The sequence below is a fragment of the Bos javanicus genome, chromosome 5, assembly GCF_032452875.1.
Source record: "Bos javanicus breed banteng chromosome 5, ARS-OSU_banteng_1.0, whole genome shotgun sequence".
Lineage (NCBI taxonomy): Eukaryota > Metazoa > Chordata > Mammalia > Artiodactyla > Bovidae > Bos > Bos javanicus.
The window spans coordinates 57,936,067-57,962,359 of record NC_083872.1 but is presented as its reverse complement, the minus strand read 5'-3'; the positions used below and the strand labels follow the sequence as shown (position 1 = coordinate 57,962,359).

At 48.9% G+C, this 26,293-nt stretch overlaps 3 protein-coding genes across 12 annotated transcripts; 1 reads left to right on the top strand and 2 right to left on the bottom strand.

Moving 5' to 3' along the window:
* Positions 1-30: 30 nt before the first annotated feature.
* Positions 31-6,806, bottom strand: DNAJC14 (DnaJ heat shock protein family (Hsp40) member C14). 2 transcript variants are annotated; one of them, XM_061416921.1, is made up of 7 exons: positions 6,729-6,806; positions 4,817-6,282; positions 2,211-2,317; positions 1,904-2,011; positions 1,376-1,536; positions 1,191-1,293; positions 31-982 (listed from the first exon to the last, which is right to left on the bottom strand). In XM_061416921.1, the coding sequence occupies exons 2-7, from the start codon at positions 6,224-6,226 to the stop codon at positions 772-774; spliced, it is 2,100 nt and encodes a 699-aa protein (XP_061272905.1). In that variant the 5' UTR covers positions 6,227-6,282; positions 6,729-6,806; the 3' UTR covers positions 31-771. The 2 variants fall into 2 exon arrangements, with proteins under 2 accessions (XP_061272905.1, XP_061272906.1); XM_061416922.1 differs by lacking the exon at positions 6,729-6,806 and adding an exon at positions 6,537-6,664.
* A 393-nt stretch (positions 6,807-7,199) lies between these two features.
* LOC133247739 (transmembrane protein 198-like) lies at positions 7,200-12,513 on the top strand. 7 transcript variants are annotated; one of them, XM_061416930.1, is made up of 5 exons: positions 7,200-7,278; positions 9,268-9,527; positions 10,098-10,679; positions 11,118-11,278; positions 11,396-12,513. In XM_061416930.1, exons 2-5 carry the CDS (start codon positions 9,353-9,355, stop codon positions 11,552-11,554), a joined length of 1,077 nt encoding a protein of 358 aa, XP_061272914.1. In that variant the 5' UTR covers positions 7,200-7,278; positions 9,268-9,352; the 3' UTR covers positions 11,555-12,513. The 7 variants fall into 7 exon arrangements, with proteins under 7 accessions (XP_061272914.1, XP_061272917.1, XP_061272916.1 ...); XM_061416933.1 differs by lacking the exon at positions 7,200-7,278 and adding an exon at positions 7,923-8,310 and having other exon boundaries at positions 10,134-10,679; positions 11,121-11,278; XM_061416932.1 differs by lacking the exon at positions 7,200-7,278 and adding an exon at positions 7,923-8,310 and having other exon boundaries at positions 10,134-10,679.
* Positions 12,514-12,943: 430 nt separating this feature from the next.
* On the bottom strand, positions 12,944-26,147 carry MMP19 (matrix metallopeptidase 19). Of its 3 annotated transcripts, XM_061416925.1 has the most exons (10): positions 25,940-26,147; positions 25,557-25,642; positions 24,554-24,684; positions 24,104-24,319; positions 16,271-16,516; positions 15,286-15,414; positions 14,334-14,498; positions 14,046-14,173; positions 13,576-13,855; positions 12,944-13,489 (listed from the first exon to the last, which is right to left on the bottom strand). In XM_061416925.1, exons 1-10 carry the CDS (start codon positions 26,027-26,029, stop codon positions 13,407-13,409), a joined length of 1,554 nt encoding a protein of 517 aa, XP_061272909.1. In that variant the 5' UTR covers positions 26,030-26,147; the 3' UTR covers positions 12,944-13,406. The 3 variants fall into 3 exon arrangements, with proteins under 3 accessions (XP_061272909.1, XP_061272907.1, XP_061272908.1); XM_061416923.1 differs by having other exon boundaries at positions 12,944-13,855; XM_061416924.1 differs by lacking the exon at positions 25,940-26,147 and having other exon boundaries at positions 12,944-13,855; positions 24,554-24,734; positions 25,557-25,643.
* Between the last annotated feature and the right edge of the window lie 146 nt (positions 26,148-26,293).

Here is a 26,293-nt window from a genome sequence, read left to right as displayed (position 1 = left end):
CAGCTATATGGGCAAAGAAGAGAGGGAAGATACAGGTTGCCAGTTACGTATTTATAGAAAGATAATCCCCTGGCTTTAAATAGATATGTACATACAAATATGAACAAACTTAAAAAAATACAAACCCTTGGATCATAAGGGGGCTGCCGGGAGCCCCTTTACCCTTCCCCCTCACCCAAGGGCAGAGGGCATGAATCTTGTTTTTTAAAAATTATTAGTTTTGGCCATCCCTGCAGCAACAAGCATGAAGTTGGGTGATTACCCACAAGGTGAGAGTTCCCACACTCTGAACTCTTACGTATCTCCTATAATTAGGGTTACATGCTTTCTTGTTCTTTTAACTAGTATACTGGGGCAAAGGAGGGGGCTCCCTCCTGAAATGAGTCAAGAAATAAGACAGAGTCGTTTGGGGGTCAGGGGAGAGTGTCACCTGCTGTAAGAAGCAAAAGACAAGATAAAGGCATACAGACCCCAGGGAAATACCCAGTTCCCACACTATGGGAGATACCGTCCAGCCCAGGTCCAGGCCCCAGGTTCTTTGTTCTAGACATCCCCTACTTCTTTGGTATTGTCAGAAGACAAGATTCAGTTCCTGGGTGCTGGTGGAGGAGGGAGAGTGGTTCCAGGGCTTCCTAAAAGTACTAAGTGAACAATTGGAGCTTAAAATTTTCCCTTTTTTAAATATTTAAAAATAAACAAATCAAACTCCATCTGGTGCTGTACACAGCCCTTTTGACTCCCTGACATTGATTGGAGGAAAGAGAAGGGGTGTCAACGTTGGAAGGGCCTCCTCACTTTCTTCCGCCGCTTCGGTTTGGCTTCTCCCTTGGGTACTGTGCTGTTGGGCTTGGAGGCTGCAGTGGCCCCAGGGCCGGGCTGAGGAGCTGCAAAGAAGTTCCCGTTGGACATCTGGCCTGGGGGTACTTGAAAGATCCGGCTCAAGAAATCCTGAAGGTCAGCAGGAGGGGCATCTGGAGTAGCTCTGAGAGGAAAACAAGGCATGATGAGGAAAGAGATACTGGAGTCAAATGGCTATCTAGTTCATCTACTTATACATATGTTAAAGACATACTGAGTCAGGTCCCAAACACTTAAATGGTGAGACACCTACATGTCCTAAATAGCATGTCATTGGAAACCATATTCAGAACTAGAACAGTGGATAGATGGTTGAGAGAAACACCACCTACCTCTGCCGCCCACTGGTGCCTGGCATCCGTGAACCAAATGAGATGTGATAAGGGACTCTGTGGGTATCTGGGGAGATTCCCACACGCTGGCATCCAGCCCACTCTGCAAGCATGAGAGACAATTAGCCAAAATATCACAGTTTTGAGGATATATGAGCCCATACTTCCAGAGGACAGAAGTATACCTGTGATATCATACACCTTTCCATCCATCAGCGCAAAGTAGGTGATTTTGAGGCCCAACATGCTTGACTCTGCCCAAAAGTCACCTTCCTCAGCAGGATGCAGCCTATTACACTCAGCACAGTATCTGGCACTCTTAGGTTCCCGGTCCATTTCAAACCTCCTGAAATTCAACAAAAGAACAGTTCCTTAATAATACGTTAAGACTACCTAGAGCATTGCTACAGTCTCATCATTACTGATGTCTCATTGGCTGACAAGTAGGATTACTGACAAACATCTAAAATTACCACCACTCAGTTGTTATGTATGCCTACGTACGCCCTGCCCTCAACCTATCTTAAAGCCAGAAATACTATCTTGTCTTCTTGGTAATTCACATCTTCAATCTCTTGACAATATGGCAAAAGTAGAAAGTCAGGGTCTTTTTATTTACCATCTGGATCCCACAACTACCAATGATACAAGGAATGTTTTTGGTCACCAGTCCCCAAACTGGCTGTCCCAGTCCTGTCCTATTTAAATCATACCTATGCTTTCCCTGGCATCGGCTGCACATCATCGTATTCATTGCTTCTTGCAGCTTGGACAGAAACTCATTCACTGACCGGCTCAGCTCATTTTCTGCCATTCGTTTCCTGAGAGAAAAAAAGTTATGTAAGTCAGGATATTGAGTGAGGGACAAAGGGAGACAGGTCTATTGGCCTCTTGAGGCCCTTGGCCAGCTAGACAAGCCACCTCCTCTGCCTCGGAGAGCCTTCATCTGTAAGTCCAGGGATCTCTGCTATTGAAGGTTATTCATTTACCCTACCTGATAATTTCCTAGCTCCAACTTACATCTCATATTCCTTCCGTCTTTCAGGGTTGCTGACAATGTCCCAAGCTGCCCGCAAAACCTTGAAGGCTTCCTCAGCACGAGGATGATGATTTTTGTCAGGATGAACCTACCAAAACAGATTTCATTACATATCCATTCCAACCCTCTCCCCATCTTGAGTCAAAATAACCTCATATCAACAGGTTATTGTTGATAACTTCCTATTTAACACCCTTTTGAAGAATCAATATAGCTTAATGGTTAATTGCTCTGGCTCTGCAGATAGATCTGTGTTTAAGTTCTGCCTCTACTGCTCATTAGCTTCATGACCTAGACTATTTTATCTATCGTGGACTGTTAGTATTAAATGAGAATACACATGAAGCAGAATACAGAGAATCTGGCACTATGGTGACCTACCACTCTAGTGTGCCTGGAACTGTCCCAGTTCTAGCCTTTAAATTTCATGTTTCAGGAAACCTTTCAATTTCAGGCAAACAAGGATGGTTGATCACCCTGCCACACATACTTAACTCTTATATTTTAACTTTGTTGTCAGTCATAGAGTTCCAACAATCCTCAAATTCTCATATCTACTCAAAACTTCCTACAATGGTTTGCCTTTCTGTTCCAGGTGTGAAATAACATACCATGACCCTCAGGTTTTTAATCCACTTTTCAGCCTTTTCTCCAAGACAAATAATATTCTCACTTCCTACAGTTCCCTGATTTTTCCCATCCTCATGCACCAAAAACAGATAAAGCTAGTCTCTTGCAGAATGCTGTCATCTCTCTCATATCCCCAAGCTTACAGAATGCGAGTAATGGTCATGTTAGGGCCTAATAAGGGCAGTGAGAGGCTGTATAAAAAACTACAGGGACTTGCCTGGTCGTCCAGTGGTTAAGACTGTGCTTCCAATGCAAGGGTGCAGGTTCAATCCCTGCTTCAATCTTAAGGAACTAAGATCCCACATGCCACATGGCTTGGCCAAAAAGAGCCCACAGATACTCTGGCCAAGAACAAGGGGGTAACTTCAGGTTGTGGGACAGTTTTACTAAGGTTCAGGGAACTTTACTTCAATAAAGTAAGTTGAAAATGAGAAATTTTGAATGACATTCCCCAAGAGACAAAATCTGCTAAAAGACATGAAGGTGAGAAAAGACCTCTACCGTTAGTAACGATTTGAGTGTGAACACTGTTCCTCACTCTCAGAATAACCCAGGCCATCCAATAAGGGGTATGTATTTCCCACCAAACTAATTTAGTTATCTGGTAAGTTTCAGGTCTGGTATTTTATTGTACCTAAAATGGTTAATGGAAACTCTGGTTGCCCATTCCTCTTTCATGTCGTGCAACCACTGAGGTAATCTGCACACTGGTATTTTACCAGTCAAGTTCCATACACTCAAATAGTCCTCCAATGCAATTTACACACATTACTTATAGTCATGGACTTCCCAGGTGGCGCTAGTAGTAAAGAATCCGCCTGTCAGTACAGGAGATTTCAAAATGCAAGTTTGATCCCCTGGAGGACTTGCAACCCACTCCAGTACTCTTGCCTGGAGAATCCCATGGACAGAGAAGCTTGGCAGGCTACAGTCCCTAGGGTCGCAAAGAGTCAGACACGAATGAAGCGACTTAGCATGCAGAACTCACTTATATTCCTAACAGTTTTACTTGTACAGAAATAGCAGTAACAATCATATCTAAAAATATCAAATATCTACTTCTAAAAGCAATTTGATTGCATGCTTGTATTAAACCATTTCCCTCAAGCATTTAAGTCACAACCACCTATATCCTACCTAATCACCAACATTTTCGTGTATGACATACATACATACATGGCTCTCCAAGATTTATGTCCCATTCGCCTTCCCTTTCCCAACCTGGTTGTTGGTCTTGAAATAGCTTTTCTTTCACCTGGTCCTGGAATAATCACTCACATGTACTCTCTCAATCTTCCCACACTTGCCTCACTAGGAAGACAGTTGTATTTCCCTGTGTTCAGAAACCCCTCATTTGTTCAGGAGGAACTGATAAGCGTTCTGACTAGGCCTCTTCTCCAACCTACTCGGAGGGACTTCACCTGGATATTCCAGGTGAATGAGTCCAGCACTGTCTACTATACCAGGTTCATTTATTTTCATTGAGAAAAAGAATTTCATGATACAAAACTTTAAGGGAAAGTCAGATCCCCTTTACAATTCTTTCCTGAGAATTTAAGATAATTTTCATCTTCAAGTTGATTTTCTACTCTCCCTTCCTCTGCTGCTGCTGCTAAGTTGCTTCAGTCGTGTCTGACTCTGTGCAACCCCATAGACAGCAGCCCACCTGGCTCCCCCGTCCCTGGGATTCTCCAGGCAAGAACACTGGAGTGGGTTGCCATTTCCTTCTCCAATGCATGAAAGTGAAAAGTGAAAATGAAGTCGCTTAGTCATGTCCGACTCTTAGCGACCCCATGGACTGCAGCCTACCAGACTCCTCCATCCATGGGATTTTCCAGGCAAGAATACTGGAGTGGGTTGCCATTGCCATCTCCGTCCCTTCCTCCACTCCACCTAAAAATTGTAATGGAAAATAAAATATGGGAACAAAGAACTGGAAAGAGAGAGGGGTACTCACCATCACTGCCAGCTGCCTATAGGCCTTCTTCAGTTCAACATCTGATGCTGTGGCTTCAACCCCCAACACGTGAAAAGGGTTTAGCTCATCCTCAGGAACCCCAGCCATGGTCAAGAGTCGAGCCACTTCCTCTTCAGGCTGGCAGTAACGACCACCAGCTACAGGTGCATTCGCCTGCCTATTGGTCCTCTGTTTGACCCAAGGTAACTCCAGCCAACCCCACTGAACTATTCTTACCAGCTGCTGCCAGGGCCTGCTCTCTCTCAGCAGAATCAGGCAACGCTGCCAGGTGGGAGAAGCCAGCCAAGAGAAGATCCAGGTGGCTTTACCCCTCCAGCCTAGCCGGTCACTCAATCCTACCAGAAACCGCCAGCCCAACTGTAAACAGCCCAACAAAAGGGCCAGAGCCAGGAGCAGCAAAGCACCCACAAGCCTAAGAAAACGGGTGAACAGCCCTGCCCCATAGCAAAACCCCTGGCTCAGAAACTGGAACATCACCTGCGCCCAGCCCCGCAGCCGCCCTGCCCACACTCCCACCCAGACACGTAAAAGGTCCAGATCACTGCCTTTCAGCTGCCTGCATGCATAGATGAGATGGCCACAAGTCTCCACGTACTCCCCTACTAATACTAGCAGTTCGATCAGCCACCAGAAGCCTGCCTGTCCAAGCTGACACAGTTCCTCTGCTCCCCACAATCCCAGTCCTCTGCGTTTATCTGCCTGACTCCGTTTCCGGCCCAGCCGATGTCTACCAGGGGATCTGGGATCTCTTCGTCCACCCTCCCGAGTGTCCTCCTTGGCTGGAACACGGTGCCGTTGTCTCCGGGGTGCAGGTTTCTTTTCACTGGGCACACGTGAAACATCACTGGGAAACTTAAGAGGTTCCTCTTCATCATATTCCCCTTCCAACTCTTCATCTTCCCCCAAAGCTGGAGAGGTACAATGGTGGCAAAAGTTGCTAGAAGAGCTATCTCTTCCCTCAGAGTAAGGCCCTTCAGGGATTCCAGGGGTTCCCTGGCAGTTACAAGTAGATGGAATGGAAAGGAAAGAAGAGTTCCCATCATCCTGGTACCCAGTTTCATTCTCTCTTGAGAGTTCCTGGTCCACTCCTGACTCTTCTGAAGATGCCTCACTCTGATCAGGGTCCTCTTCAGCCAGAGGGGGTCCTGGACCCCTTGGGGGTCCATGGCTTGGATCCGACCAGTGGGCTGGATTTGGGGGCTGTGTGTACTTAGGACTAGAGTGCTCTGTGAGGCAGCGGGTACCATTAGGAGCAGGCCCCGCTGAGTCCCTGAGTCCTGAGAATGAAAGTATGTCAGGGTCCACAGAGGGTCCTAAAGTCCTGAGGGAGGCACCACCACTGTGGTGGGCTCCACACAACCCTCCTTCTCCGGGGTGCTTCTGGGCCATGACCCCGGGGCTTCCTGAGGATTTTAAGTCACAGCCATCATGGTGACTTCTGACGCCTGTAACAAAAGTATCAAGTGGGGATAATCAAGGATAGGACCAACAAAAAGGTTAAATAATCTTAAATTGGGTATATATTGAATGCACCCACCTCCCTTGTTTTAAAAATTCGGGGGCATTCATCACTAAGCAATAAAGCCAATACTACATTTAACGGCAACGCTGCTCCCTCCCCCCAACTCCTCCAAGCTCCCTTATTATTTTTTCTTTCCCCAGAAAGCTATAACCCTGAAACAGGGGAAAAGGGAGGTACCGCAAAGGGTGTGGTCCTGGGGTCACTCTTAGGAAAAAGGGAAAGACGACCGGAAAGGGGGCCGCAGGCTGCCAGAAAAGGGTGGGGACCGTGCGGCCCTTCAGGAATATCTGGGGGCGGAGCTTGAGACTGCCCCTGACAGAGTCAACCCGTTAACCCTCGAGCTGGGTAAAAGGGATCAAGGTAACATACCGAAGAGTGGCGGTAACTCCTCCCCCTCGAGCAGCTGGGCCGAGGGCCAGGGGGAGCTACGAGAGCAGCTCCCCCGGCTCCGCCTCCCGCTCACGCTCTGCTTCCGCCTTCCGTCCCCGCCGCGGCAGCCGATTCGCGTCTACTTCCACTTCCGAGGTCACCAGGGAAGACACGGGAAGGAAAAGTAAACGCGGTCTGCCGAGGTGCAAGCCAGTCCCACAGGCTAAGTAGAACCAGAGGAGGTGGTCCTGGGGAAGCGCTGGCCCCGCCCTTTAAAGGGCCCTCTGCTGCCGCCCTCCGCGTGCTGAACTGGAGTCCCCGAAGGTTGCTCCACCGGAAGCGGAGCAAGCGGGCGCTGCAGCAGTGCCTGCGGACTGGGAGCAGATTCTCAGGGTTCCTCTGGCTGTGTTCTTGGGCTTTGCTGAGTCCAGGAGATAGAGGAAAGCCACCGAGCCCAGTCTGTTTCCCTTGCAGACAAAATCAGAGAACGTAGAGAAACCACCGCACTGATCCCTTCCCTGCTGCCTGTAACGAGGACGGAGGCCTTTTGGTATCATGCGGGGGTGGAGCGGAGGGGAGGACGCCCCGGGCCTGCCCCCGCCCTGGACCTCCTTTGCTGCCCCTTCTTTCCCAGCAACCCTCGGCCCCCCCAGCGCCTGACCCAGCTGGCGAACTGCCTTGTACAACTGTAGCTCCCACGGCCCGGATCCGCCCTTCTGGGTGCAGCTCTCAGGCCCCGTCAAGAAGCGGGCCGGAGGACTGGGAGCGTGGCTCCACTGGGCTTAGTAGCCGAGCGGAGTGCCAAAAAACACTGCCCTTATCTGTGTGCTTCTTTGCATCTCGTTTGCATACCAAGATGTTTGGTCGACGCTGACAAGCGCCCCCGCCCCCACGCAGACCCGGCTTGGGTACCCTCTGTCGGTCCCCTGCTCTGCAAACGCCTCTTCGTTAGTCCCCCTTCCAGACCCCTGACTTGCTCCGCAAGTTTTTCTACCCTTGAACCCCTCGCCGGCGCCCCAGATCAGTAAGAGCCCCTTCCTGGGGTCCCCGATCCGGACCACCAAGTTCTCCAGGAGACAATACTCCAATTCTCTGGGAAGTGGAAGAAACCAAGCCGGAGTAGGGGGGCGCTGGGACACCAGTAAGGGATTTGAAAGTTTCGAGTTGCTGAGTCAGCACATAGGTATTCAGAGACCATTCCCCAACTCTCTTGCGGTTCCCCAAAAACCCCTCCCGGCTATGGCTGGGGGTCTCTGATCCCAGCCTAGAGCAGTAGGCAAATTGGGTCCCCCCCCACACACACAGGGAAAAGATTTGGAGGGTCCCGCCCCGTGATGTCACCCCCCCCCACACACACACACACACCCTGTCCCCTTCCTCCACCCCCCAAGCTGGTTGCTTTTAGCTCACTGGGGCTTGGGCTGCGATACGACTTGCAAGAGTTTAGGGAGCAAAGAACAGAGTGGCTGTAGGGGTGCCCACGCCTGACAGCCACCCGGACGCCTAAGACTCTGGGCAGGGATGCAGCTGGGGGTCTAGGGAAGCACGTCTACCCCCTCCTTTCCTCAGCCCTGACAGGGTGGTGAGTAGTTAACACCCCCTCCCCAATCTCTCCTTGAATAGGGTCCCCAGACTTCCAAGAATTGAGGAGAGGAGCCCCAGGGACTCCCCAAGCCAAGTCCCCTCCCTGCCTGTTAAGATCTTGATATCCAAAAGAAGGCAGCTGAAAGGAAGTGCCTGCACCTACTCTACCCCATTCCTTTAGTGCCCCCAATGCCAGCCCCTCCTTGGTGTTCTCCTTTCAGGAACTGAGTTCAAATCCCACTGGCAGCCCTGACACCACAGGGAAAGGGAAAGGTAGAAAGAGTCCCACCAGTGTCCTGAGGGGAGGATGTGAGATGCCTGTGAGCAAGGCGCCTGCTTAGTCCATGAGGGATGGGTGGGAATTGGACTGTGGCTGGATGGACACCTTCCCCCAATAACCCTATCTCCACCTGAAGGCAAGGCTTCCCAACCCTGACAAAGTGTCAGTTACTGTCTCTATTTGATTCCTCTTCTGGTGTCTGATTTTTTTCCCTCTTCCCTCTCTGGGGTTGGAGCAGCTGTTGGGAGACCCCCACCATGACTCATTCTCTCCTCTTCCTTCTCCTCCCCCCTCTACTAACTCCACCCTTCCCCGTCCAGTGGGATGATTTTGAGTCCCAGCCGTAGATGGGACAAGCTTTCTTTTCAACTGGAACAGGCTACTGAGCCTTTAGCCTGCAGTACCCCCTTCCACAGATGGAGAACTTCCTACTCCTCCCACCCCACCCTGAAAAGCCAGGGAGCCAAGACTCATTACCTGTTAAGATTTGAAGTTCCACTTAAGGTCCTTGTTTTAGAGGGTGATAGACAGCTGACCTCTCTCATCCCTTTCCTGTAGCTTTCTTCAGTTTCCCCAGCAGAACCAAGTTCCATCCTGAAGTTGGCTTTTCTTTAAAAGAAGGGCATCCTCGAGGTTCATGGGCACCTGAGTTCCTGTCCCCTTACCCCCTTGCAGGTTTCCCAGCCCCCTCAAGACATTCATGGATGGATGAGAGGAGCTGACACTGATCTTCCCCTCTGTGACAACCTTCTCTTCGGCCATGGAGGAAGCCTTGCTGCCCCTGGCCATGACCTCTGACCCCAGGCCCTTTAACCAACAACTCCCAGAGCCTCCAGACCTGAGATGTGTCTTGCAACCCCAGGACAATCCTGACCTGGCACCCGCCCTGGTGTGTGCCCTTTGCTGCTGCTTTGGAATCATCTACTGCTGCTTCGGTGAGGGCGGGGCCAGGGTTCTGGGGGGCAGCTGCCCAAGACTGTCACCCTCAGAGATGACGCCGGCTTTCTCCTTTGCTCCTGAGCCACCTCTACTCCTCTGTCGGGGGATATCTACCTTCAGTGCATCCAGTGCCGCTCTCGCCAGCTCTTCTTCCATCCCCCACACGCCCACTCCTTCAGCTCTGACCCCTAGCAACTATCATTTTCCCTCCCCTTCCTCCTACTTCAAAATTCCATTCCCCAGTAACCTGAATTAGCCTGCGCTGATTTCTTCCCATCTACCATCCCTGAAAGGACAAAACCTTTTCTCTATACTTATTCCCCTCAATTCATCCATCTTACCTCCTGATTTGCTCTCCCATCCCCTCACAGTTCCTGAAAAGTCCCTGCCCTCACTAAGATGATCCCTTTCTGCCCTTGGCCTTGAGGTCCCTGGGGGTGCTGCTCCTGACTTCTGCTCCTCTGGTTAGCCATTCCTATCCCTTCTGAGTCATCAGAGCCCAGCCCTGTCGATCTTCCCCCACCCAGCCCTTTCTGCCTCTCATTGCCTCCTGCCTCCCTTCCCAGGCTACCGCTGCTTCAAGGCAGTGATGTTTCTCTCAGGCCTGCTGTCAGGAGCCCTGGTGATCTTCCTGCTGTGCCATAAGGAGCGAGTGCTAGAGACACAGCTGAGCCTGGAGGTGAGCGCGGGCATTGCGCTCGGCATCGGACTGCTCTGCGGCCTGGTGACCATGCTGGTTCGCAGTGTCGGGCTCTTCCTGACTGGTCTCCTACTAGGCCTAACCCTGGGCGCTGGGGTCCTGCTGGGCACGGAGCCCATCTACCAACCACCTTCAGCCTGGGTACCAGCTGGGGGGCTGGTGGGGCTGGCACTGCTGGGAGCCCTGTTCACACTTCGGTGGCCACGTCCATTCACAGTTCTGGGCACAGCCCTGCTGGGTGCTGCAGTGCTGGTGGCCTGTGCTGACTACTTCCTGGAGGGGCTGGCACTGGGCAGTCGGCTGGGCCAACGCTTGCAGGCACTTCCAGCCTTGCCTCCTCTCTGCTGGTATAGCTGGGTCTTGCTGGGGACCTGGCCAGCCCTGGGGGCCCTTGGGGCCCTGGCCCAGTGGAAGCTCATGGATGAGGAACATGGAGGCCACACCAATGGTGAGTTACCACCGTGGTATAGACAGCAGACAACCTATGTCCCTGGTTCCCAGACTTAAAGAGGTGAAGGGGGAAAATACACCTGAGGGCAAAAGATAGAGGCAAAAGATACACCTCTAAGGTGTCTGAGGCAGGCCACTGAAAAAAAGTTAGAGTTGGAGGAGTCAAAAGTCTGGGTAAGAATGAGAAGAGAAATTGTCGGGAGGTTGGGGAGTAGGGAAGAGTTACTGGGGACTGATGTGGAAGGAAAGGAAGATCTCAGGGAAGTCAGAAGGGAAGAGTAGGAGGATTCCAAAGAAAAGTTTCTTTAGAATAACTGGGAGGGGGATGAGGTTTGAGAGACATAAGCAAATGGGTTTCTCTAGAGTATGAGTGTATTTGGGGGTGGGTTTCAGAGTCTAAAGAGGCCTCCCTGAGTCTGTATTGTCCCCTCCCAAGCAGTGGTCTTGAGCCACCAGCGAAGGCATCTCCAGCTCCTTCGAATCCGTCATCAGGAGGCCAAGTGGCACCGGACCTCCCCTGGGGCAGGGCTCTGTGAGGGTAGCTACAGGCGCCAGCTCCCTGCCAGCACACGGAACCCTGCCGACAGTCTGGCTCCAGTGAGTGGAGGCGTGGGGGCTGCCCTGGGCCTGGGGCAGAAGGCACAGGGGGATGGTCAGGGAGGGTGGGTTCTGATCCAGGCCCTTTCTTCTGCCCTGTCTGCCCTGCCCCTTCAGAGTTATTTCCAGAGCCTTCGAGAGCGCCAGCTAGGACCAGGCACCCAGGCCACCGCTCCCCACACTGTCCTGGACCTGGATTCTGACTGTGGTTCCACTGTCCCCCTCACTGCACCTTCTGGTTCCACCCACCCAGACCTGAGCCTAAACCTCCACTGATGCCCTCACCCTGGGAACAAGGGCCTGGGAACACTAGGTGGGCAGGGCCTGGGCCCACAGAATCCACACACAGACTTCCCCACCTCTTGGACTTGGGCATGGAATCTGTGCTCCAACCCAGACCAGCCCTGTAGGGATATGTTTCAGGGACAGATAGAGAGGACTCTTGTGGGGAAAGGAGAGGAATGGAAGTATGAGTACCTACCTCTGTCCAGTAATAGAGGTGTCCTGGTCCCTAAAGTAACTGACTCCCTAATTCCCTTCAAACCAAACCAAGGAGGGCCATTACCCAAATAGCCTTCTGTGTACCCGCCTCAAAGTGCCTCTCAATGATCAAATAAGGGGTATTGTTTTCATAGGACCTACCTATAGAAAATCAGGAAGGCTCCTAAAGCACTTGATAGCTTTTTGATGGGGAGAAGGGCACCAGTGGAGCTCCGGGATCCCTGATTCCCAGGCCCCTCATCAGGGAGCAATTGAGTTCCTGGTTAGCCTTTCTCTCTGGACCCCCAGACACAAGCCCCCTTCTCCTACCTCAGTTGGGGGTATCTATCCTCCGTGGTGCTTCCCTTTCCCTTCTCAATGTGGGGAAGACCACAGGGCACTGCCTGGCTCAGCACCCACTGTCCCTCAAAGCTGGCTTCTTGCTTCAAGCTGAGAGCATTGGCCCACATGCCAGAATCTTGCCCTTTTGCCCAAAGGAGCCTGGTCTTCAGAGCTGTGTGGGAGACAAGTGCCTTCTCTGTCTCTCATTATAGGGGACACTAATCTCCTTAACCAGAACATCGTCCCAGCCACTAACCTGTTCTAACTCTCCGCTCCCCTGATTTACCTGCCCAAAGTCTGTTCCCTGGTTCCTCAGCATGAAGGAAGATATGTCCCTCCCCTGGGCAGCAAGGTTATGAAGGAAGGGGAAAAGAACATGGGAATATGTGAATAAAATGACATTGAACACTGAACCTGGGAGTCTAGCCTTTCTGTTGCTCCTCTTTTCTTTCTTTGCACCCCCAAACAACGAATTAGCCATACTGACAAGTCCTCTGTCCCTTAAAGATCTGATGAAGGTACTTTTATCAGGCCAGACCACTATAGGAGTGGCACACACACAGCCAGAGGAAGAATCATTCTGTCCTCTCTTACGAACATGGTGCACGCTTGCACAGTTGCTCAGTCGTGTCTGACTCTTTGTGACCCCAAGGACTGTAGTCCACCAGGCTCCTCTGTCCATGGGATTTCTCAGACAAGAATACTGGAGTGGGTTGCCATTTCCTCCTCCAGGGAATTGAAACTGTATCTCCTCATTGGCAGGTAAATTCTTTACCACTGAGTCACCTGGGAAGCCCTGTGAACATGGAGTTAATCTTTATTAAGCACAAATGTGCCAGGCACTTCACACACAGTATTTCATTTAATGCAACAACCCTGCGGGATTGGTGTTAACCTTATTTTTCAGATGGGAAACCTGAGGCTTAGTGAGGTTAATTAACTTGCCCAAAGTCACAAGCAAGTTGATGTGATTCTCAAGGATTCCAAAGCCATTGCTCATTTTACTGGCCATGCTGTTTCCTTGTTCTTTATCTAGGAAGAACAGGACCCAGGCATTCCCAGCTGTGGCCTGCTGTCAGCTAAACACCTGAGGGATGTCTGTCTTCTACCAATGTCCTCCAGAGAGAAAATGACACAGTTGGAAGTGCTATCTAGGATGGGGGAGAAATGGACGGAGCTGGAGGCTGAGTTAGAGTCACTGACCAGGAGGGAAAGAGTACAGGGAGGTGGTGACTGGAGCTGGGTCATTTAGAGACTTGAGGTCCATGGTTCATGCTTGTGCTGCAGCAGACATTTGATTGAGGTCTCAGGCCTCTGAGAGAGTGACATTACCAGGGAATGAAAGGGTGCTGAAGTCTGTGACTGAGGGGATAACGTCCAAGATTGTATCTCTGGGTGAGCCGCCAGAGTTCAAGGTGTTTCTATGGCCCAAGGAAATGGTATCCAGTGTTATCCTGTGGCTGCATGGTCTGTGCCTGTGACTGAGGAATCAGTGTCCCCATCAGATGCAGTGGTGTTTGGGGGACGACAATGCATCCAGTTGTGGGCGATATCTCTGGGAAAGCCTTTCTCTGCTCGAAGCTGCTGATTGAGGCGCCAATACTGTTTGCCCTTGAAGAAGTAGACACGGCCGTCCCGCCAGCTCATGGCGGCCGAGGGCTGGTCTGGCACTCCTGTAAACAATCCCTTGGTTGGTTTAGGGTAGCGGCTGAAGTCAGTAGTGGCCAGCTCATCCCACTGCCAGTATCCAGAGCCCTAGGTGTGGGGTCAGCAGTGAGAAGAGAAGGATGACGAGAGAGCTTAGAGAACCCGCCGCCACCCCCACCGAAGTCTATTCTCAGCCCATGGCAGCTGCAGAACTTCCTTCCAGAGCAAGTCTGTGCTTTTCCATGGGAGGTAGCCTGCCCCTCCTACGAAGGATTTGCCCTTCCTTTGAGCTTTGTACCTTAAAGAGGAACACCTTTTTGTTGATAGGCCAATAGAGAGCAGCATCCAGGTTGGGTCCTACCCTATTCAGCTTCTTGGGAAAGCCAGGAGACATCTTGAAATTAATGTAGCGCCACACCTTGTCTCCTGAGAGCATATAAGGAAAGAACAAGTCATCTCTGTCCCCAGGTGATAACTTTCAGTTCCTCCGTTCCACCCTCTAGAAACTTCTCATCCCTCCCTCCTTCTATGGCATCTCTAATCACAGGCCCTCCTCCAGTAGCACAGTGTAAACTAGTGCCCTTACCTTTAAAGAAGTGAATCCATTGCGTCCGAGGAGAGTAGACAGCTGCATCCAGGTTTCCTGGGAGCCCCTCCCAGAGGGCAGACACTTGGAACAAGGGACCCAATCCTGAATCTGTCACGGTCCACACATAGTTTCCCTTGAAGGCGTAGGTCTTTCCTCGGGGCCCTAAGAGCAGGAGGTGTGTCAACAAGTCAAAAAGACAGGTATCGGGACTTCCCTACTGGTCCAGCAGTTAAGAATAAGCCTGCCAATGCAGGGGACACGGATTTGATCCCTGGTCCAGGGTGATTCCACATGCCTCAGGGCAGCTAAGCCCATGTGCTACAACTACTGAGCCTATGGATTCTGGAACCCTTGAGCCACAACTAGAGAGACCATGTGCCTCAACAAATTATCCCACATGATGAAACAAAGACCTGCTGCCACCAAAAAAATTTTTATTTTAAGACAGCAGTCAAATAAAGACTTCTGGGTATCTCAGGCAGGCTGATTCCCCAAATATTCATTCAAGGAGAGGATTGTTAAGAGCAGAGAAGTGTTCAGCCTCTCCTTTGTCATTCACAGCAAATCAGCCCTGTGGATAGCTGCTCCCACTTAGGGACCTCACCTTCTACTCCAGGTGGCTTCCAAGTTGTACTTCCATGTGGGTATAATACCCTCTCTAATAGACATTCCAGTCAAGACTGTTTTCTCCTTCTTGCTGTATTTCCGGATGTGTTTAATGGCTCTCACAGGGCAACAACGGAGGTAATGTCCTGCCTGGCCCATCTTGAATTTAGCTCTGAATCCTCCCTCTCCAGGTCACTGCCTCCATCCATGGCCACCAACCCCTGCCTAGAGACTAACCTCCACTGATCACCCTGAGGTCCCATGTCACTCCCATTTGTCCAGGTCTCAAGGTCAGCAGCATGCCCCACTGCCTGCCTACAAGCCTGGAGGGAAAGGGTCTTACCTAGCATCACGGCATCCAGGTCACTGCTGCAGGGGTCTGGCATGGGACTGGGTTCTGTGGGCACTAGGGGTATAGTCGGGAGTGCCGTGTCTTCTTCCTCCTCCTCCTCTATCTCTGGGCTCTTCTTGCCTGCAAGGTAACATAATACTGCTCAGGAAAAGAACTCAGAGCAATAGCTTCCCCACTCTCCTACTGTAAGTTAAGCTCAGAGGTCACATAGAGAGGAAAATGAAAACCTGGAGAGCTTTCGTTGGTGGGAGAAAAGATCACACTGATACCAGCAGGAGACACGTTTTAGTTTTGAGAGGTACTAGAAAGGGAGAGACGGAGAAGGCAATGGCACCCCACTCCAATACTCTTGCCTGGAAAATCCCATGGACAGAGGAGCCTGGCGGGCTGCAGTCCATGGGGTCGCTAAGAGTCAGACACGACTGAGCGACTTCACTTTCACTTCTCACTTTCATGCATTGAAGAAGGAAATGGCAGCCCACTCAAGTGTTCTTGCCTGGAGAATCCCAGGGACGGGGAGCCTGGTGGGCTACCGTCTTTGGGGTCGCACAGAGTCGGATATGACTGAAGCGACTTAGCAGCAGCAGCAGAAAGGGAGAGAGGGGATTTCTGGAATGTTCATTCTTCATCCACTAGAGCAGGTGTAGGAGGAGAGAGGTCTAGAAGGAAGATTAGACCTGGAAGTGTCAGAAATAGAGCTCCTGGGAGTTCCCTGGGGGCCTAATGGTTAGGATTCCAGGCTTTCACTGCTGCAGCCAGGGTTCAATCCCTGATTGGGGAACTGAGATACCACTAGCCACGCAATGAGGCCAAAAAAAGAAAAACAACTCCTGAAAATGAAGAAGCCTGAATAACGTGGCAAGAGGAAGAGAAAGAAGCCAAGCCATTTCCCTCCATGAAGATTAGACCTGTGTCTTTATGCTTGAAGAGACACTGGTCAGACTGACCCTCGTGAGGACTAGGGGAAAGGACTGACCATAGAGAGCCTGGATCCCAGCCACATCATCAGGGTGCAGCTTGAAGTAGGGCCGGTAGCCAGCGTAGACAGGAGCCATGAGGGCCTGGGTGTATCGGGAGTGCCCCAGCCCCAGGGCATGGCCAATTTCATGGGCTGCGATGATGCGCAGGTTCACCCCCCGGTAGGTCCCCTCAGTCCAGAGCTCATCTTCATCAAAGTGTACGCTGCCCAGCTCTGGGATGTCGGCATGGGCCAGGACCCGCCCTGGAAAAAGGCAAAGGTAGACAGGCAGGAGATCAGAGTCTCCTAGGGTGGAGCATCCCTTGCCTGTTATAAACTCCAATTACTCTATTCCCTTAAAATCTCCCCAAGTAGATTGATTATCTCTTGGACACCTCTCACTCCTTTCAGATTTCCCTGCCACAACCCTGATCTCTCACGGATTCCCATCGCTCTGTCCTGTTACCTCTCAGTCACTCTGTTGTCTTGGGAACATACTCCAGTTCCTCCCTGGAGTATGCCTTGAGCAGAGGAACTTAAGCCAAGGAAGAAGGCATAAGCTTCAAAGAAACAGGCTTGGTAAGGTGCGGGGAGCCGGTGAGGCATTCCACTCGTGACAAAGGTCATGAGGAAGGAGGCTCGACATACGCAAAGGCGGGATTGAGCCTCAGGAGTCCCCCGGATATTCTCGAGCATTTTCCCCCCAAAAACCAGAGTCTGCCTACTTTATTGCTTTGTGCTCTCACCTCTGACTTTACTGGGGGCTGTCCCCTACCACCATCTCTCTCTCTCTCTGTGTCAAAGAGTTAACTTACAGCTCCAATTAATAAAGTTCCTGGGCAATTAGGAGTGTTTAAATCCAAACCCCTCTGATGGCTCTCTAACTCGCCTGACAAGTTTACCCGGACTCCTGCAGCTATGCATACGATTGTTTACAGTCTCCCAGCCTCGAGAGGCATGGGAAGCCTAAGATATTCAAATAGCTTAGAGCCTCTCAGAGAGTTAAAAACTGTCAGAATAAACTAGTAAAGGATTTCATTGATGAGTCAATGCTTGTTGCCAAGTTTTCACATCCCCTGAATTGTATCCTTGAATATGTATCAATTAATAGTGGGTATGTAGAAAAAATAAGTAGTGGCCTTGGTGTTAGTAACTTTAGACCCTTAAGGTAATAAATTCTTTCTTTGTTGTAAACCCATTACACATCCGCCCTATAGGAATGCAATTTTATCTTTGGAAGATGGTGCCAAACCTTGAAATAATTACTCTTAGAGAAAGTAAGTCTTTGTTGATAAGTCCTTGTCAAGAGTCATAAAATGTTAGTAGGCCTTGTGGCCAGAAGATGATGTAAATCACCTAAACCATTTGTATACGATACATTTGCAGGAAAGAAACCTTGGTTTTTGATAAGAACCAAAGACTGCTGACTTTGCATCCCCTATTATCCTCTATGTGTAACTTAGGGTATAAAAGCCCCTGTTAAAAATAAAGCTATGGGCCTTGCTCACCAACGCTTGGTCTCCCCATGTCATTCTTCCTTCAAAGCTGAGTCTCCATCTGGAGCGCGGAACCCACCACGCTTACTAATCATGCCTGGGCTTCTAAGACCCACTCGAGAAGGTGTCTAGGGTGAGACACCTTCCGCTATTCGAGAGGGCGCCTGCGGCCTACGTAAGTGGTGCAAACTTCTTGTCTTGAAGTTTTGTTGGTCTCCCGCGTAAACCAAGCTACTCAGCTTCTTTTCTCCACTGATTTTTCCTACTGAGCTATCCTCATTCTATTGTTCTCTATATCTCTAATTAGCATATAAATAGTCGCCTAGGCCGTCTCTCCTTCGAATACCCTGGATCAGCTGGGGCTGGTCCCCGGCAGGTGGCGCCCGATACAGGATTTTCGAAGGTAAGCTCCCAGCAATTGGGGTTACCAGCCCTATTGCCCCCCGTTCTCGGAACAACTGGGTTAGCAGCCCTCTTGTTCCCCCACGGAGCAGTTTGGGTGACCAGCCCTACTGCTCCTCCCTTGGAACAGTTTGAGCCATCAGCCTACTGTTCCTCCCCCCGGAACAATCTGGGTCACCAGCCCTATTGTTCTTCCAGTGTTCGGGACGGCTAGGACCCCACTCAAGGGTGCCGCGGACCCCCTGTAGGATAGACAGGGCGAGAGGAGTGGGAAGTGTTGAAAGTGTTAAAGAGTTAGACTTAGAGAGAGAAAACAGTTTCTGAAGTTAAAAGGCCAAAGAAAAGCCTGATCTTTTGATAGCTTAAAGCAAAATCTTTTACTATACTTAATTTTCTGACATGGGTAATACTGAATCAAATGAAAGACAGCTCTTTATAGGAGTAATTTTACAGTTATTAGGTAAAAGAGGAATCAAAGTTAAAAAATCTGCCATTCAATCATTTTTTTCATTTGTACAAGAGCACTGTCCCTGGTTTCCAGACGAAGGCTCTGTTAACTTAGATGTCTGGGAAAAAGTAGGAAAACAGCTAAAAACTTACCATGCCGAACATGGCTCAGAAAAGGTGCCTAATGACGCCTTTTCCTTATGGAATATCATTAGAGATGTCTTAGACCCTGCCCCTGATTCAGAAAAAGTACATCTTAAAAGTGACAGTGAAGAAAATGCTGTAGCTAAACCTGCCCCTGAATCTAAAAGAGTAACTTTTAAAGAGGAAAATGAGGTCAAAACTGTAGTTAAACCTGAGGAAAATGAGAAAAACGAAGACCCGTCTGACTATCGGCAACTAAGAAAAATGTTAGCAGCCGTGACTACTCAAGAACAACCTAAAGATAGGGATGAGGAACAAGATCAGCCTTCCCCCAAACAAAAAGAGAATTTAGGCGAGATAACAGCTAAATATCACTCTGATGGAGATTGGCATCTCTTAAACAAAGATGCCCCAAAAGGCCTAAGAGAAACTTCCCCTGTCAGACCATCCGCTCCTAAGAGCTTGAGGGAAACATCCCCGATCAGACAGTTTGTAAGATTTAGTCACCAAACAGTTAAAGGATCTCCGGAGCAGGAGAAGAGAAATACGGGACGCTCCCATCCCTCCATGCCTTCTCCTCCGTGTGGGGGTAAAGGGCCTCCTCTAGGAGTTTCCCGGAGAAGGGTTTTCTCTAGTCCCGAGGATAAATTTGATCCTCACCTTGAGGCTTCTTTTCTAGTCCCCTCTATAGTTTAGCTAGGGTAAAGAGGTTACAAAATAAATAAAAATATTCTCAAAAAAAAAAAATTAAAAAAAAATGGGTTTCTCTGCATCTAAGAATAGACAAATGTTTATTGGCTCTGTGAAATATGATTAGAAATGTCCTGGACCCCTGTCATGAGGCTGTTAAATAGCCTTTGAGGGAGGCTATAGTGGTAGATGGTGGTGAGTCTCCACTTTCTGCATAGATCATAATTTCTGCTATTGGAAAAAAAAAAAAAGGAGGGAGAAAGTGCTTTACCTCCCGAGGAAGGAGAGGGCTTACAGGACGCTGCGGCCGAGCTTGCACAAACCTTTAAAAAAAACTTATCCACCACTTTCTGATTTAAGGTGGTCGCCACCGCCTCCGTTTGTGCCTCCCAGGACCCAGGAGTTCCCCACTTTGCCCCCAAAGCCTCTCAAAGCGTTGCCTAAGCCTGAGGAAGATAAAAGTTTTTTGAACAGTGGAGCTTTTAAAACAGACTGCGTGCACAATATGCAGAGCATGCTTCTTAGAAAACCCCCTCAGGGGGGTCTCACCCAGGCTAGGAGAAAAGCGAAACCGCAAGGGGATTTAGCAACAATATTAACCCCTGATGTGCCGCTTACTCCAATTCCTACGGGAGTGGCTGGCCCCCTACCTTTGGACTTTGTAAGATTTGTCCTGGGGCATAGCTCGCTTTCTTTTCAAAAAAAAAAAAAAAAAAAAAAAAATCGGTGGTGCATGGTGTAGTAGATTCTGATTATATTGGAAAAATTAAAAGTTTTGATCTCACCACCTAACAAAACTGTACAAATTAATAAAGGTCAAAGAGTAACACAGCCTTTGCTTTTACCTTATTATCAGACAAGAAAAAACTTGACTTCTCAAGTTAAGAGCCACAAAACATTTGGATCTAGTGATCTAGCCTTTTGGGTGCAGGAAATTACAGCTCCAAGGCCTTTAAAAGATCTTTTAATTCCAGAGAATAAAATGTCAGGGCTATTAGACACAGGAACAGACGTCTCTTAGCATTGCTGGGAAAGACTGGCCCAGCTCCTGGCCAACACATACTACTGAAAATGAGTTGGTGGGATTAGAGAAAGTGGTATGTGAGGTGGGGATGCTATACAGGTGGTACATTTAACAATACTTTATATATTGTTATAAATACATAATATAAATATATTTGCCTAATTACAGTTTGCCTAATTAGGTATGGGTATAAATAAAATATAATAAAGGTATACCTAATTCTACTTATAGATCTATACTTAATTTGTATATAAATTAATATGCATACTATATACACACATATATATATACTGTATAATTAAATATATATTGCAGTAATGTGATGTGTGTGTGGCTGATATTGATTGGTATGGATTGATGTGCTGTGATGATATATGTTCTATATACTGTATAATTATATATGTGTGACATGTATTATTACAGTACATTGGTTTGTGTTGGTTGGTATTAGCTGTGTACGTGTTGTATTGCTGTAATATATATTAATTAATATATTAATTATAAAGATTAATTCAAGTATATTGATTTATATATATTATATGTCAATAAGTTTATACTTGTTGCCATATATAAATACATATATAAATACATTTTACATTTAGGTATGTCTGTATACCAAAATGAGATAAGGAGGTTATACATTTATTATTTAAATTTATACAGAGACCTAAATTAAACATTAGACCTAAATTAACATATCCCTAGGAAAACAGCTGGACAAATAGTAAAGTTATGTCCAAATTGTAATTAATCACTTAAAGGTAAACACACAGGAGCAGACTACAATGATGAGACACTAGATGCCTGAATTACAGGCTACGACTCGGCCCCTGGTCAAGTAAAAAGACCTCCTTACTGGAGAGTGTAAAAGGCCAGATGTGTTGCTAACTTGTAGGAGAGGGTATGCTTATATATTTCTACAGAATGCAGATTCTCCGATTTAGATCTCAGAAAAATTCGTCATGTCACATTCCCCAAAGACCAGGTTCGCGGTGCGCGCACTCGCTCGCTCCCCCTCCCCCAGTCAGCTCTCTCCTCCGCGCCGCCAGCGGCGCCCCGCACCCTCCTTGCTGCACCCCGCGACCTAGAGCAAGGAAGTCTGTGCGGCGAGTGAGGGCCAGAGAGGAAAGCGCGCCCGCGGAATGCAGTCCAGACCAGCGCGCTCCCGCCGGCGACAGGAAAACGCCAGAGCCCAAGCGGCGGCGGCTAGCCCGAGTCCGCGAACCCGGCCCCTCCGCCCGCCGTAGACGCCGCGGCCCACAGCCTGCCGTTCGCGTTCTGCCTCCTGATGCTGCGGACACTGCTCCGCCGAGCCGATGCCTACAGCTGCTCCTTGTTTCATCTTGTTTAAATCCTCAATATAATGTTTGCTCCTTTGTGGTGGTGTTGTGAACAAATGTATGCTCTCATCTTGTTTAAATCCTCAATATGTTTGCTCCTTTGTAATGTTACAACGTCCACCTTATCTTATGATGTAACCACTTATTGAATTATGCTCTTGCTGTATTACAACAACTGCAGGATTTAATGCGAACACGACGGTTTGTAGGCTTACTTATCTTGGGAATAGCAGCTTTGATAAGTGCAATTACTTCTGTTACTGTGGCAGCAATATCATTGACTCAACAAGTGCATACTGCTCAATATGTTGATTCTATGTCCAAAAATGTTTCTTTAGCATTGGCAACACAGGAAGCTATAGACAGAAAATTAGAGATGAGGGTAGACGCCCTAGAGGAAGCAGTAATACATATTGGGACTGAATTGCAGGCTTTAAAGGTGAAAATGGCATTGTCCTGTCATGCTGACTACCGGTGGATATGTGTAACACCCCTGAAAGTAAATGAGACAGATTTTGAATGGGAAAAGATTAAAAACCATATTTCAGGTATTTGGAACAGCTCTGACATTAGCTTAGACTTAGGGAAACTTCACAATCAAATAGCAACCCTGGAACACTCCCGATTAGATTTTACTGCCGCTGGAACAGCAAATGATTTCTTCCATACTTTCTCTAACTACATTTCAGGGAAAAATATTCTGTCTACCTTCCTCGGCTATGCTACGTTGGCTGTTTTAATTTTATTTCTAATAACAATTCTTCCTTGTATTGTCAGGATTCTTCGGCAGAGCATTCAGAGGCTCGCGACTGAGCTACATCTGGCTGTTTTAAGAAATAAAAAAGGGGGAGATGCGGGGAGCCGGTGAGGCATTCCACTCGTGACAAAGGTCATGAGGAAGGAGGCTCGACATACGCAAAGGCGGGATTGAGCCTCAGGAGTCCCCCGGATATTCTCGAGCATTTTCCCCCCAAAAACCAGAGTCTGCCTACTTTATTGCTTTGTGCTCTCACCTCTGACTTTACTGGGGGCTGTCCCCTACCACCATCTCTCTCTCTCTCTGTGTCAAAGAGTTAACTTACAGCTCCAATTAATAAAGTTCCTGGGCAATTAGGAGTGTTTAAATCCAAACCCCTCTGATGGCTCTCTAACTCGCCTGACAAGTTTACCCGGACTCCTGCAGCTATGCATACGATTGTTTACAGTCTCCCAGCCTCGAGAGGCATGGGAAGCCTAAGATATTCAAATAGCTTAGAGCCTCTCAGAGAGTTAAAAACTGTCAGAATAAACTAGTAAAGGATTTCATTGATGAGTCAATGCTTGTTGCCAAGTTTTCACATCCCCTGAATTGTATCCTTGAATATGTATCAATTAATAGTGGGTATGTAGAAAAAATAAGTAGTGGCCTTGGTGTTAGTAACTTTAGACCCTTAAGGTAATAAATTCTTTCTTTGTTGTAAACCCATTACACATCCGCCCTATAGGAATGCAATTTTATCTTTGGAAGATGGTGCCAAACCTTGAAATAATTACTCTTAGAGAAAGTAAGTCTTTGTTGATAAGTCCTTGTCAAGAGTCATAAAATGTTAGTAGGCCTTGTGGCCAGAAGATGATGTAAATCACCTAAACCATTTGTATACGATACATTTGCAGGAAAGAAACCTTGGTTTTTGATAAGAACCAAAGACTGCTGACTTTGCATCCCCTATTATCCTCTATGTGTAACTTAGGGTATAAAAGCCCCTGTTAAAAATAAAGCTATGGGCCTTGCTCACCAACGCTTGGTCTCCCCATGTCATTCTTCCTTCAAAGCTGAGTCTCCATCTGGAGCGCGGAACCCACCACGCTTACTAATCATGCCTGGGCTTCTAAGACCCACTCGAGAAGGTGTCTAGGGTGAGACACCTTCCGCTATTCGAGAGGGCGCCTGCGGCCTACGTAAGTGGTGCAAACTTCTTGTCTTGAAGTTTTATTGGTCTCCCGCGTAAACCAAGCTACTCAGCTTCTTTTCTCCACTGAATTTTCCTACTGAGCTATCCTCATTCTATTGTTCTCTATATCTCTAATTAGCATATAAATAGTCGCCTAGGCCGTCTCTCCTTCGAATACCCTGGATCAGCTGGGGCTGGTCCCCGGCAGTAAGGCCCCAGGGAGATGACATGTTGCTCCCCAAGGGAATTTTAGAAGGTGGTTGGAGAGTGTAGGGTGCAGTTGAGCATAGGAGGGTAGCCTGACATTAAGTTTCCAGAGTCACTGACTCAAGGAGACAGAGGTCTGTGAGGTGGGAGAGCTGAGAGCTGGTGCCTACCGGGCCCGTCAAAGGAATTGGAGCAGTACAAGCTATGGCGGCCATGGAAGGAAAGGCGGATATCAGCCCAGCCAGCCTTCACCTCGCGGAAGGTCAAGGGAGCCACATTGCTCCAATACTGGAAGGCTTGAAGCAGGGCTGCCCGGGCTGTTGAGGATGGTAGGGTAGACGGTAGGTTCAAGATGCGGAAGGTCAGATGCTTCTTTCTCCAGTGGCCTGGTTATTGAACCAAAAAATAGATTAGAAGCACAGATACCTTTGCCAGCTCTGGACAGCTCCCCTGAGTGTGGGCACTCACTCAGCAAAGCCATGAAACAACCTTTCCAGGCAAGTGGTGATCAGTCAATTGCCAGATTACCATCCATTCAACGATGAGCTGGTCCAGACTGTCCCAATGTCACCTGTGCTCCAGAGTCATGACCCCCCCCTTTTCCCAGGCTCAGTTCTCACCCAGCAGCAGGTATTTAAGAGTCTTCTGGTTGAAGGGGTCCTCCAGGCCACAGCGGGGCTGCCTCATACGGGCACTTGTGGCGTCATCCAGCTGACCTGAGACTGGCAGCTCAGATGCTTCCTGAAAAGCTCTGGAAAGATGGAGAGGGATGGTCCAGCAGGACAGGGGCATCTGGAATGACTAAGAAACGGGGATAGCTCTTTGGTCCCCTTTTGCCCAACGCAATGACTGAGAATGGCACTAAAGCTCTGGAGGTGATGGGATCACTCCAGGATCCAGTCCTCATAATTGGGCCTTCCTCTTCTGTTCTGCATAGAAGGCAATACTCCAACTTCACCTCCCTGTGTTCACTCTCTTATTTGGGTAAATTGCTCTCTGGTGTTGCCTTCTTCCTCTACTGGAATTTCTAACCTCCTCCTGCCCTGGGAAATGTCTTACTCCTGCTCTGAGACTCTCTCACCACTGCTACCACCTGAGGGCCCGTCCTCCCTCTGCCTTCTCCCCTCCTGGCTGGACACCCCATTCCCAGTCCAGCCTACCCACTCTGGGGCAATTTCATCCATCATGTACCACAAGTATTGTGGCTTTTCAATGGACTGGGAACATATCTGAGAAATCACCCATTAGACCGAAAATAAGAAAAGAAAACTTCAAAACAGAAAGAAATAAATGCTGGATTAAATATCTTTGAAAGGCAACATCATGTCAACAACTCAGCTCCAACTCATATAAATTACATTGCTTGCAGGATGTGACCAAATAATAGTATTTTGGATATAATGTGGGATGGAGCCTCCAAAGAAGTGCTTAGGGCCTAGGAAAATCCAATAACTGTGCCCTCATCCTTGACTCCCCCTCTCACCCCTGGTCCCACCACGAATTCTCTGGATCCCTGAAATGGATGTGAGGCAGGCAGAGATGGGCCTGGGGAATGGAAAAGGTGAGAAGAGAAAAAGATCTTGTGAACTTGACCCTGAAGGCATGCACCTTACAATCTCTCACCTCAGCGCCTCTATGACATCTTCTGGCCTGAAGTTGTCAGGTCCTTCTAGAGGCTTCTGTAGGTAACCATATTGCAACAAGTAATCCTATGATGAGGGTAGGGGTCAGCAGATAAAATCAAAAGGGGATTAGTCTCTGGGTGAAGCTTCTACATAACCTAACAGCCCATTAGGATAGGAGGGGACAGATGTGGAAGGACTGAAGGAGAGGCATCTTAGGGGAGTATGAGGGGAGGGAGTAGGGATGGGTAGGGGTGGATCATGGACTAGAGGAGCGAAGGGCAGGGCAGGCAGTTGTAGGTCAGAAGAGCGGCTTGGATGGGACTAAGGAGCAGTTCCTCCATCCCTCCCCCAGCCTGGGTCTGGCTTTCCCAGGAGACTCACCACAGCTGCCTCCTTCTCTCCAGGCCCCACAGCCCGGCATGAGACGGTCAGTGGGAGTAGGAAGCCCAGCCACAGCCGCTGCCAGTTCATGGTCCCACCAGGCAAGAGCTTCAGAGTTTGTGCCCTCCGCTCTGAGAATCCTGGGAGTCTGAAGGAGCAGGGCTAGGTGGGGGGGGCTCTTCCCTCTAGCTCTTTTCACTCTCCAGTCTCTGGTCCTCTTTATAAGACTTCAAGGGAGGGAAACTGGGGGGGAGTGTCAGTAGGAGGTGACTCAGGCTAGAGATATGTTGCAATTCACCATTAACCCCTGCCCTGCCAGAGAGCAGAAGTCAAGAAGAGCCTCCAACCCAGCCC

Bases quoted from the DNA above. Each gene is read 5' to 3' on its own strand.
- MMP19 (XM_061416925.1), bottom strand. From the start codon at position 26,029: ATGAACTGGCAGCGGCTGTGGCTGGGCTTCCTACTCCCACTGACCGTC. The intron at 24,685-25,556 runs GTGAGAGATTGT...CCATCTTTCCAG, and splicing joins GATGTCATAGAGGCGCTGAG to AGCTTTTCAGGAAGCATCTG. The intron at 15,415-16,270 runs GTCAGTCCTTTC...GTTACCTTGCAG, and splicing joins TGGGATCCAGGCTCTCTATG to GCAAGAAGAGCCCAGAGATA.
- DNAJC14 (XM_061416921.1), bottom strand. From the start codon at position 6,226: ATGGCCCAGAAGCACCCCGGAGAAGGAGGGTTGTGTGGAGCCCACCAC. The intron at 2,012-2,210 runs GTAAGTTGGAGC...TTTTTCTCTCAG, and splicing joins AGACGGAAGGAATATGAGAT to GAAACGAATGGCAGAAAATG. The intron at 1,294-1,375 runs GTATACTTCTGT...TCATGCTTGCAG, and splicing joins AAAGGTGTATGATATCACAG to AGTGGGCTGGATGCCAGCGT.
- LOC133247739 (XM_061416930.1), top strand. From the start codon at position 9,353: ATGGAGGAAGCCTTGCTGCCCCTGGCCATGACCTCTGACCCCAGGCCC. The intron at 9,528-10,097 runs GTGAGGGCGGGG...CTCCCTTCCCAG, and splicing joins AATCATCTACTGCTGCTTCG to GCTACCGCTGCTTCAAGGCA. The intron at 11,279-11,395 runs GTGAGTGGAGGC...CTGCCCCTTCAG, and splicing joins CTGCCGACAGTCTGGCTCCA to AGTTATTTCCAGAGCCTTCG.